Source organism: Setaria viridis, chromosome 8, assembly GCF_005286985.2.
Source record: "Setaria viridis chromosome 8, Setaria_viridis_v4.0, whole genome shotgun sequence".
Classification (NCBI taxonomy): Eukaryota; Viridiplantae; Streptophyta; class Magnoliopsida; order Poales; family Poaceae; genus Setaria; species Setaria viridis.
Genome location: NC_048270.2, coordinates 38,300,675 through 38,312,055, shown reverse-complemented (window position 1 = coordinate 38,312,055; position 11,381 = coordinate 38,300,675). Strand labels below are relative to the sequence as shown.

The 11,381-nt window shown below is 41.0% G+C and overlaps 2 protein-coding genes across 8 annotated transcripts; both read right to left on the bottom strand.

The window, feature by feature from the left end:
* Positions 1–684: 684 nt before the first annotated feature.
* LOC117866591 (heat shock cognate 70 kDa protein 2) lies at positions 685–3,742 on the bottom strand. Its single transcript, XM_034750832.2, has 2 exons — positions 3,376–3,742; positions 685–2,227 (listed from the first exon to the last, which is right to left on the bottom strand). The coding sequence occupies exons 1-2, from the start codon at positions 3,587–3,589 to the stop codon at positions 876–878; spliced, it is 1,566 nt and encodes a 521-aa protein (XP_034606723.1). The 5' UTR covers positions 3,590–3,742; the 3' UTR covers positions 685–875.
* Positions 3,743–4,800: 1,058 nt separating this feature from the next.
* On the bottom strand, positions 4,801–10,823 carry LOC117833824 (cysteine-rich receptor-like protein kinase 45). 7 transcript variants are annotated; one of them, XM_034713423.2, is made up of 9 exons: positions 10,651–10,812; positions 10,120–10,571; positions 9,675–9,730; positions 8,893–8,972; positions 8,119–8,204; positions 6,692–6,920; positions 6,372–6,588; positions 6,155–6,287; positions 4,801–5,105 (listed from the first exon to the last, which is right to left on the bottom strand). In XM_034713423.2, exons 2-9 carry the CDS (start codon positions 10,516–10,518, stop codon positions 4,935–4,937), a joined length of 1,371 nt encoding a protein of 456 aa, XP_034569314.1. In that variant the 5' UTR covers positions 10,519–10,571; positions 10,651–10,812; the 3' UTR covers positions 4,801–4,934. The 7 variants fall into 7 exon arrangements, with proteins under 7 accessions (XP_034569314.1, XP_034569315.1, XP_034569313.1 ...); XM_034713424.2 differs by having other exon boundaries at positions 10,120–10,541; XM_034713422.2 differs by having other exon boundaries at positions 10,120–10,518; positions 10,651–10,811.
* Positions 10,824–11,381: the final 558 nt, after the last annotated feature.

Below are 11,381 nucleotides of genomic sequence, written 5' to 3'. Positions count from 1 at the left end.
TGAAGGATGCATCTTTCTAGTAAGCAGCAGCAAGCCACACAATCTGTGCCTTTTTTCTCATATGAACCAACGAAATGGATTCAATTGTTAAACCATTTTTTTAACATGAACCAAGGCGGCGTGAAGCCTTATGTTCTCACACATCTCAGACAACCATAAGGTGTTCGTGTAAATGCTTCTGAATTCGGCCGCTCCTTGCTTCCGAAGACTGAAGCATTAGAAGGGTGTCACGCTTTCAGGTGCCTTGCTCAATTTGAATGATATCATTGAGGAAGCCACCGCCTCTTTTGCATAACTCGGTCTCATTGGGATTCTAAACCGACAAGGATCACACAATGTCACACCGAGTCGCTGAACAATCTGGGACAGGATTGCATTGCCTGGCTAGTGGCTACACGCACATTTTCCTCCCCGGTGGATTGCTTGATCATTCTTTACCTGATTTCAATTATTCCCAATTTCTATATTGGAGGTGCAAATTTCATTCTGCATCTGTGTAGAGCGTAAGTCAGAATAAGCAAATACAATATGCACCACTGAACCATTGGGACTGAATGATCATGCCTGCAAGCAGCTTCTGCTGTGAGTCACAGCGGCGGAGCTAGGAAACCCCCTTTTTTCTTCAAGGATAAACCCTGACGGACGGAGGCACAATATTGCTCAGCACTGTCCTAGGACTCCGTATTTTGAAGTTCATAACATTCTTAATTATATTCTAATCACAACACAATGTTTGTTGAGTGTCTTGCATTCAGAGTTATAGACATGATGAGTACTCTGCATATTATGATGATACATATGACCGCACCACAAGATATTGTTTACGATATTTTGTAAAAATCTGCATATTAATTCCATCATTACTGACTAAATAATTATTGTTTTAAATGGAACCTCTTGTTGATGGTGACCTCCTTCTTCTGGCCAGTGGTTTCGTCCTTGGCAGAGACATCCAGGATACCGTTGGCATCGATCCCGAAGCGCACAATTATTTGTGGAACGCCTTTGGATGCTGGAGGAATGGAGAACTCAAACTCGCCCAACAGGTTATTGTCGCAAGTCTTGGTCCCTTCACCCTCGTAAACCTGGATACGGATACAAGGTTGGTTGTCATAGTCGGTAGATATGACTATCTCCTTCAAGGTGGGGATCGACGTGTTCCTTGGAATCACCACTGTCATGTCGCCCCCTTTCGTCCCCAAACCAAGAGAAAGTGGGGTAGCATCCAACAAAAGGAGGTCGATAATCGAATTCTCATTGTCGTAGTTCTGTCCACTCAAAATGGCAGCCTGGAAAGCAGCACCATAGGCAACAGCTTCGTCAGGGTTGATGCTCTTATAAAGCTCCTTCCCGTTGAAGAGCTCCTGGAGAAGCTGCTGAATCTTTGGAATTCTAGAGGAGCCACCAATAAGAACAACAGCATGAACTGAGCTCATGTCCATGCGAGCATCACTGAGGCAGTCCTCCACAATCTCCATACACTTCCTGAAGAGATCCATGTTGAGCTCCTCAAACCTGGCACGGGTGATGGTTGAGTAGAAGTCGATGTCCTCATACAAACAACTGATCTCAATGACGGTCTCTTTAGTGGAGGAGAGCGTCCTCTTCGCCCTCTCGCAGGCTGTCCTCAGTCTCCTAAGAGCCCTGGGGTTGCCACTGATGTCCTTCTTCTTCTTTCGCTTAAACTCTTGGACAAAGTAGTTCACCATGCGGTTGTCAAAGTCCTCACCACCAAGGTGAGGGTCGCCAGCTGTGGCCTTGACCTCAAACATAAAAGACTCGATAACGACAAGGGAGACATCAAAGGTACCACCTCCAAGGTCAAAGACGAGAGCATTCTCTAACTGATCACCCCACTCGGTAACCTTGTTGTGAAGGCCATAAGCCATAGCAGCAGCAGTCGGCTCAGTGATGATACGCATTACATTAAGATTAGCAAGCACTCCTGCATTCCAGGTGGCCTGCCGCTGCAAGTCGGTGGAGCAAGCAGGAACAGTGACAACAGCATCCTTGACGGTGCTGCCAAGGTAGGCTTCAGCAGTCTCCCGCATCTTGACGAGAACCATTGAGGAAATCTCTTCAGCTGCGAATTGATGCTCCACACCCTTGTATTTAACAACAATCATAGGCTTGTCTTCAGGTCCAGAAATGACCTTGAAGGGCCAGTGCTTAATGTCATTCTGTACAGAAGCATCAGTAAATCTCCTACCAATGAGCCGCTTGGAATCTGCAGCAAGTATTTGACGTCAGTAACTGCAGTACTAATTTCACGAAAAAATGGTGCTTGGGGCAAATATAAAACATCACCAATACAAATTAATCACCCAAACTTGAATAGAGGGCAAGACAAATTACTTAATGTTACTCGAGTGCAGGCAATAATAACTTCCTGCAATCCGAGTGCATTATATTCTATAGGATGCAACGATGTTCTATAAATGGCAGTAGGTAACATTTAGCAAACACTGTCACGCAGACGAAAAAACTTTCTTTAAAAAAATTGTAAAGAACTTAGAAGAATCATCTTGCATTTAAAACTGACCTTAACGAAATATTAGGCCCCGCGTTTGTTCCAACCTAGAGCCCAAAAATAAAGCGCCAAGCAGGTAGGTTACACCGAATTACTTACTAACTAGGAAAGCTAGGGCTATATAGTAACAGAAGGTTCATTTAGGAGCAAGCAGTGCCGCAAGACGATCAGTGCCCCCTTGTTATTTGCCATACTCATAGCCACAGAAGAAGCCTTTTTTTTGGGTCAAAAAAAAGATGTACAGAGGGGGAGATCAGATCATAATCCAGAGTTATCATCATCTGAGCTGCAGGTATTTCTTCTTTCAAAGAATACTCTGTTCATCATCAAGGTAAAACAGATTGATGGCCGAACAGTAGTCAAGGGATGAATAGTACTAGTGGTGTAGCAAAAAGAACGCATGTAAGACATTGCTGTTACAGAAAAAAAAACATGGTGCCACACAAAAGCATACGCACAACAATAGTAAAGTCAACTAACCATGGTGCGATGCAGAATTAATCAGAGCGAGATATCCAGTAACCATGCACAGATCTAAGTTGCCAAAGCAATAAAACACATGGACATGGGTTGAGAACAATAACACTGCCAGCATAACACAGACAATATATAGACATAATAAGCGCCCAAATGCAACAGAAAGCCGCACAAAACTGCAGCAAGTAAAATCAGAATCGGCATGCAGTTCTAAACGAGTAGAAGATTACCAAGTACACCCTCAGATTACCAAGTTCAAGAACTAGAAAAAAAGGTAGCAGTACAGTAGTCAAAGGAATGGGGAAGATCTGCGAGGAGCCGATCGAGGAGGGAGCTAGCAAGGCAAAGAAGACTCGGACGGCACTCACCGAAGATTGTGTTAGCCGGGTTCATTTCGGCCTGGTTCTTGGCCCCATCTCCGATGAGGCGATTGGAGCTGGTGAAGGCAACGTAAGATGGGGTGGTTCTGTTGCCTTGGTCGTTGGCGACGATCTCGACGCGGCCGTTCTGCCAGACGCCGACGCAGGAGTAGGTCGTGCCAAGATCGATCCCAATGGCAGTATCAGGGACTTTCCAGGCCATCTTACAAGTTTACAACCTTGCTTGCCCCGAGCGCTCTAGCTGGAGGAGGACGGAGGATCCGCGGCAGCTAGAGGTGGGAACAGGAGTGGAAGAAGACGGAAAGGGTGAAGATAAGGCGGCAATTTTTATATTCAGGAGAACCGAGGCATCCAATGTCAAGAAGAAATACTAACTTCTGTATTTAAATTAATGGGAACATGGAGTCTTGGACCGAGGCATGGTTATCAAGACAATCTCCGTTTTTTAATACAAGTTGCCAACTTCAACTCAATAACGCGTTTATCAAAGTAATTCAACTTTTAAGAACTCAATAACACGATTATCAAAGAAATTCAACTTTTAAGGTCTCCTTTGTAATATAGGAGTTTTTTAGGATTTGAATCCTATAGAAATTTTTCCTATGTGGCCTTTTGGAACAAAGAATTTTTCAAAATTCCTATGGAATGGCTTAATCCATAGGAATTTTAGAGGAAATGTAGCATGAGGTCCAACCACTTGGAAACTTTCCTTTGTGTCAATTTCTCTCTTCTCATTCCTTTATTTTTCCTATATTGCATCCAAACACTCTATTACAAACTTTCTTACATTCTCAAATCCTATAGGATTGCAAATATCATGCAATTTTGTTCCTATGTTTTTTTCCTATTCCTACATTTTGAGATTTCTCCATTCTAAAGAGGCCCTAAGGATGAAATGACCAAATATACTGATAAAGCCATCTTTAGTGTTCCAGAACGTTCGTGCAGTATTCTTATAAAGAAAAAAAATTAGAAAAGTGCATTTATTTCGGGGACAGGAAGGGTCAAGTATTTCAAAACAAATAAGTGGTAACAAATGACAAGTATTTGAAAACGAACCTTTGTATTTTCTAAGATGAAATGATCAAAATAACCTTATAAAGTTATCTTTAAGTATTTATGGAATATTCCTATAGTATTCTATAAGAACAAACTGAAAATAGTTTAATCCATAAAACCTGAAAGTGTCCGTATTCTTATTCTGTTAGTTGGATTTTTAATTACTGCTTGGTGCCCTCGACCAGTAGTCAATAGTCATTGTTGGTTGAGGTATCACGTACACTACAGGTTTGAGGCACGAGCCAGTAGTGATAGATGGCACCACTATCGGTTCTCAATAACTCAGCCAGTATTTTTTTATTTTTGTACAGTACAGCCAACACCACTACCGTAGTACCTGATCATGACAAGCTGTTAGTGAATGATGTAATAGAAGTGAAAACCACTTCTCTTGTTGTATTACAATATGGAACAAATGTAATCCATGTCCGTGGTGGGTATCATAGCAATTTAACCCTCATCTGGGGCACTACGGGCGGCAACTCTTACTAGCTGTTTAGCATCTCAAGAACATCCGCCATGGTAGGCCTACATTTCGGATCCCACTCAATGCACTTCAATCCGACCTCTCTACACCTGTTAATCTTCATTAGCTGAGACTCGTCAGCTAGGGCCGGATCAAATAACCCTTTCATTGATCTAATCATCTCAATTGAACTCTGCATTAAAAAAAACAGTTTCAATGAAGGTAAGCATAGTTTTGCAAATAATCGGTGCGGTACGGTGCAGTGCAAGATCGTGATATAAATAAGGGAAAAAGCTAGCGTCTAAACAAAGTTCCCATTGGACGCAACAAGAAAGAGTAGCAATTGCAACATGAAGAAAATAACCTTTGCAATATCCGGCAGTCTAGGTAAAAAAAAAGCAACAAGTTCCCAGCTGCATTTCCGGATGCCATCTAGGAAAAAAACGCCCATTCCAAGCAGCAAATTTATTTGTTTAAGCAACTTTTAACATTTCTGGTGTTAATAAACACTTGTAATATTTGGATCCACCACATGTCCTTATCTATAAGGGCACATCTACGGTGGGTATTTTTTTCTTATAGTTCAAGGGACCAACAGTAGGTATTTTATCTTAAGATATATATACCAAAAGTAAGAAATAAAAAACCTAAATCTTCATTGTTCACGAGAAATAATATATGGTATGAAATTGCGTAGGCCATAAGTAAATCAAAGGAACTTTGTAATCTTATATAAAAAATAACCAACGAAAAATTTGAGTAAACAACAAGTTTGTTTTATTTGGTTGTGCCAATATTATAGTTGTACATTAGTTAGAGTTGTTAAATTTGCATGGCACGGACCTATATCTTCATTTTTAACATAGAATTGATGATTATATTAGTACAGGTAAGCATAGGATTATCTTACTATTACTAATTAGAGACTCCTTTTAAAGTCTCCATATTAATCCTCACAGTATCTGCTAGGAACAAATATTGTGAGAGAGAGAGGGAGGGAGGGAGAGGGGGAAATCAAATTTGATTACCTCTAGGCCTCAAATTTATCCATGAATTTCTAACAATTATCTTTCTTAAAATTTGTAGTCCGTGCAGGAGCCTGAGTTTGATAAAATGGTGATAAAATGATGAATGTTAATATACTAACTGCGCTACTATGTGGGTTAATAATTGGCTAGTTCTACAAGAAGTAATGAAGAAGTTGGTGTTCATATCAAGCTTCTAAATTTAATACGTACTCACCCATTCTGGTAGATCATCGAATGGTGAAACTCTCCTGCCGGTAATCATCTCCAAGAGGATGACTCCAAAAGAGAACACATCGGACTTCAATGATACATTAGCTCGCCTAATTTTTTCTGGAGCGACATAACCCCTGAATGATAAAACAAAAGTAATGAATAATTTTATAGAAGAGAGAAATGAAAAAAATTGAAAGCAATGAGCTCCATGCAGTTACAATGTGCCCGCTAAGGCGTCCCCAGGGATCGTATCATCATCACCATCCAGCACTACAGATAATCCAAAATTGACGATCACAGGGTCCATATCTGAACGGACGAGGATGCTGGCTGGTTTCAAATCCATATAGAGAACCCACTGCTTATGTAGGTAATGTAAGCCCTTTGCTATGCCCTGAATTATCTTGAAACAGGAGGGCCAATCAAGACGAGATGCTGCATAATTTAAGAAGAGAAGAAGAAGAAGAAGAAGAAAGTATTAGTTTATATATTGTGAGAACAAGAGAAATTAGGTCCATATGTGAAGTAGTATTTTTACTTGGGGACATGCCATTAATAATGCTTTCCAAGCTTTTAGCATTCGGCATGTATTCTTCGACCAAAAAGCATGGCCTTTCTTCAACTTTGGCATATCCCAAAAGTTTAACTATGTTTCTGTGTTGAAGCTTTGCACGAATACTGAGCTCATGCTGCAGTTCAAGATCATTAGAGACTGAAAACTTCTTGATGGCGGCTACAACATCTAGTCCGTTGTGCAATAATACACCCTGAAAAGATAAAACACAAGTTATTTTTTGGCAGAAAAGACAAAGTTATGATTCATTTCATGACAATAAACCTGAAAGAAAAATATGAACCCTTTGCATCATACTGACGTGCTGCAATTTTAATTTAGAGTGTGATGTTACTTTTGCACTTATTACCTTTTGCAGTTATTATTGGAATAAGGCTACTAGTCCCAATGACAGCTTTTTATAACTTGTAGCTGGATAGTTAGTTGAAAACTAGATTACAATTAAGCTGCGATATATAAATTAGTCCGTTTGAATCGACTAGAGCTTTTTTTATTAGCTTTCTGTTCGCTCCAGCTGATCCAAACAGGATCTTACTCGCTCCATTTGTTTATGTAAGGTCTTTTAGCTCGATCTTGATGCAGATAATAAGATAGCTTTGAATAGAGATGGCCAAAATGGCCAAGCTTAATTTACAACCGCACGCCCATGTCCTAGTGCTCCTGAAGCCAAGGGGTTTATGTCAACAACAACAGACAACAATGGATGCAGCCCATATGTTGCTGTCCAAGCGATCTTTGGAGGTCATGTGCAGTCAAGGCTTCTTTTACCTACAGATCCCTTTCCTTGTCCTCAGCATGCAGCTGGAGCAAGTAGCTGCTAGTGGCACAACAATTTTTCACATTCACTTGTTTTGAGTCGTGGGGGGAGAGAGATTTGGGTTCAAATCCTGTTAAGTACATATATTTGGATTTTTATGGTTTAATAGCTATGTGTAAATCTATTTGGTGCAGAAGCCAGAAAATTTATTTTTTGGAAAAAAGAGACCTGGATGATATTTTTTTGTAATAGTATAACATTAACACAAATCACTCCAATATCATGCTACGGTGGAATATGCAGTGTATGTAGCCAAAGAAACAATATGTTGGGATCGGAGTAGCTAACCATATTTTAATTTATGGAAAAGACCATTTTACTCCCGTATGATACTCCCATTTTAGTATATGTCATGGCCTTTGAGCCCGACAACTAATATTACAGTTATGTCAAGTCGAGCCTTATGGGTCGGGAAAAGCCATATGTTGTACCAAGAATTTGAAAGCAATCGCATCGTCTTTTTAAAATTCATGAAATGTGTTTAATTATATCTTGTAGCAAATCGATCGAATGTGACAATGATGATTGTGTCCGAAAATCCAACACAAAATTAGCAAACGAAGCAAGGGAGTACCTTGTAGTAGCCTCTTTTATCATAACTATCTTCTGAGAAGTCGTTTGTAGCAGCCTCCAACTGAGACAAACTGAACTGTGCAATGCCTGTCAGGGAAGCAGACACATAACATCATAGTTCAAGTTATGCAAAACCTGAAACCGGAAGTTGTTGTGATACTATATATGCAATTTGAAGGGGTCACTATTGATAGATGATATATATATGGTACCCCTTTTTTGCACTTATTTTCGATCACGCCGGGTATGGACTAAACATCCATAACCACCCCAAGCCAAATGCCCCTCAGCCCTCCTCTAAGCCAAGGCAGCAGGGAGCAAAAAATCCTAACCCCTCTCCCCCTAACTTGAACAGAAGCAGTGGCGGATCCAAGACCCGGGCTGGGGGTGCTGCAGCCCGGGTCTGGTCCATAGAACGTGTAGTATTTCCATGTATTCTGTTAGTGCAAATCAGTTTATTTAGCTTCAAATTAGTAGAGTATTTTCATATACAAGATCAAGCTTCATTGATCCAGCTCTGGTCCGGCTGCGATTTTGGCTCCGTCCCTGAACAGAAGACGTTAGAGATGGGGAGGTGGGCATGCGTGCACGGATCATACCACTAGTCAGAAAGATCAGAAATAATAATTTTGCCTCCAAAACTCGTTCGCATTATGATAATAATTAGCCATTCAGTAATATATATATATATATATAGCCTACCTAATTTAACTAAAATAATGTGTCAAGCCATCATCGGTCCAAGCAACAGAAATGCATTGGCACACCTTATTACCTGACAAGGGATCAGACTCTGCCCTTCTTACTGTTGCTACCATGGTCTTCCCTTTGTCGTTTTTCGTTACTCCAGGTCTGCTATTGCCATTGAAAATTCAAAATAAGAGGCCTTCTGACATATTGCAAGTTTGGATTTTTAAAAAAATCATTTAAATGATTAATTTGAGTAGTCCCTTGAAATAGATAAAAGAGGCGCGTTTGGAAAAGCTAGCTAGCTCTAGGGCATACGAAATGTACTTACGTACATAACTTATGTGGATGGTTATATAGTTAATTTGCTTATGTAAAAATGAATAATCCATCTGAAATATTGGAATACTGTAACTCATATACTTAGCTTGATCGAACGTGCAGTGCTCTTGCGACAGCTAGCAGCCAAGGAATAAAAAGTTGCATACTTAACGATTCATATCGCATAATAACCTTAATTTTGTCGGCATGAGTGCTAAAGGGCCATTAGTCAGTAGTTTAAGTTCAGTTTAGAGTAATGTGTCCTGCTTTGGACGGCTGATCTTCCAAATTAAACTAGTCAGTAACTTTGGGAACTTACATTCTAAGTTAAGGTTGCACTAGTTGATAGCATTTCGTTGCATGTTTGTTTCAAGCCTAGGATACATTACACTGTACTGCTACCCCGTCTTGGTACACATGGCATGTTTTTAAGAAATTTAAGAAAGAAAGGTTAATAGTCCACATCTTAATTATATCATCAAAATTAATGCAAATGTTAATTTACAACAAAATGAGACATGAATTTGCACCGCAGATATCCTAACGTACCTAGCTTGATCGGTTCTTGGTTGACTACTTCGTGGATTTTCCGCCTGTCCTGCATACTGAAGTGCAAAAAATAAGAGTAATGCAGCATGTGCAAAAGATATGATTAATTGCTACTCGATCAATCTATCTAGGATTACTGAGTGAGTCAATGGGGTCTTACTTCTACTCTATTAGTAAGTATTATGGGCCTACTTTATATATGGGTTCTGCGAGGCCCATTATAGAAAAGGGATAAACTAGGCTCAATATGGCATGGCTTCAAATCTGAGATTCACTTCACATCTATCTATATTCTATAATTTGCATGCTAAGATTAAGAACCTTATGAAAACTCTTATCTTTTGTCTAGAAAGAACACAGTTGAAGCAAGCAGCACAGGACCTCAGGTTAACTAGTTATTAGCTCGCAATTAATCGATTAACTAGTTATTAAGCCATAAAGTTACCTGTGAGCGTTGGCCCAAAGCAATGTTTGTGTCGACACAGGTGGCAAAGATACCCAGCAGCATTTTCTTTGATATCTCATCATTTGCCCGGCGCAGCTGCTTGGACATATCGCTGGCCTTTAGATAACGGAGCAGGAAGCACTTGCCGTTGCACTTGGCGATGAGCAGGAGGGCGTCGTCGAGGCAATCCGCCATGGCCTCCAGCGCATCACGCATCGCGGGGTCCGCCATGGCCTCCGTCTTCTTCTTGAGCCGCTCCGTGTGAGAGTTGACCAGAGCCGCAAGCTTGCCGATCTCCACGCAATCCTTCTTGTTCTGCTTAGCCGTGTCCACAGCCGTCTTGATGGCGAGCGCGACATTCACGACCCTCACCGCGCTGCCGAGTGCGATATCGGCCATCTTGCGTCGTTGACCACGATCAGCTACATCATCGATCGGATCGAAAAAACAGCCTTCTCGATCACTGCTAGCAGCTTCTTCTCTCACAGTGATCGAACTTGGTTAAGCAAGAAGGAAGCTAAGCATACCAACCTGCTTTGTTATTGTTGGCTCTACTCCTTTCTTCTCGCCGGCCGGGCGGCCGGCTTAGCTTCCTCCGATCCTCGCTCCCGTAGGTAGCTAGCTACGACCCTGCACAGAGCGTGCTTGATGAGATCTAATCAACAGCTCAACAAGTATATAGAAACAATATATATGGTACTCCCCAATCAAAGAGGGAGGGCGTTGTCGGTGACAGGCTGTGAGCCACGTTTAAAATAAAAGAGGTAGGACCACGCCAAATCAACTTGATGATCTTCTTGTAATATAATAAATAATGAATGAAGAAGGAAAACAAAGCAGGCGCTTGCTATGGGTCAGCTAACTACTAGCCCATTCTTTTTTTTATTTCTAGAAAAAAGGAATCGTCTTCAGTCGACAGCCTACTTGATGATTCTTTTTTGATAGATAGACCTGATAATAAAATTGGAATTTTCTTTTTTGATAGTTCTATTTGAGTTGCCATATTGGGTGTGACATGGATATGATGGCTATTTATCTCTCTTCTAATAAAACTATATGGTAAAACTTTTACCGTTGTCCTTTCGCAAAAAAACAATCGGGGAAAATAGAGATAAGAACACTCATCTGGAACCTTTTTGGGTTCTTGCTGCTACCGCGCAGCGCTATTTGGTGGAGACGATCGCAGCGACGAAGAGACGCGGAGGAGGTTCGGGTGGTGGCCCGTGGGCCACATCGCGTTGAAAAATTGTCACGGTTTGATC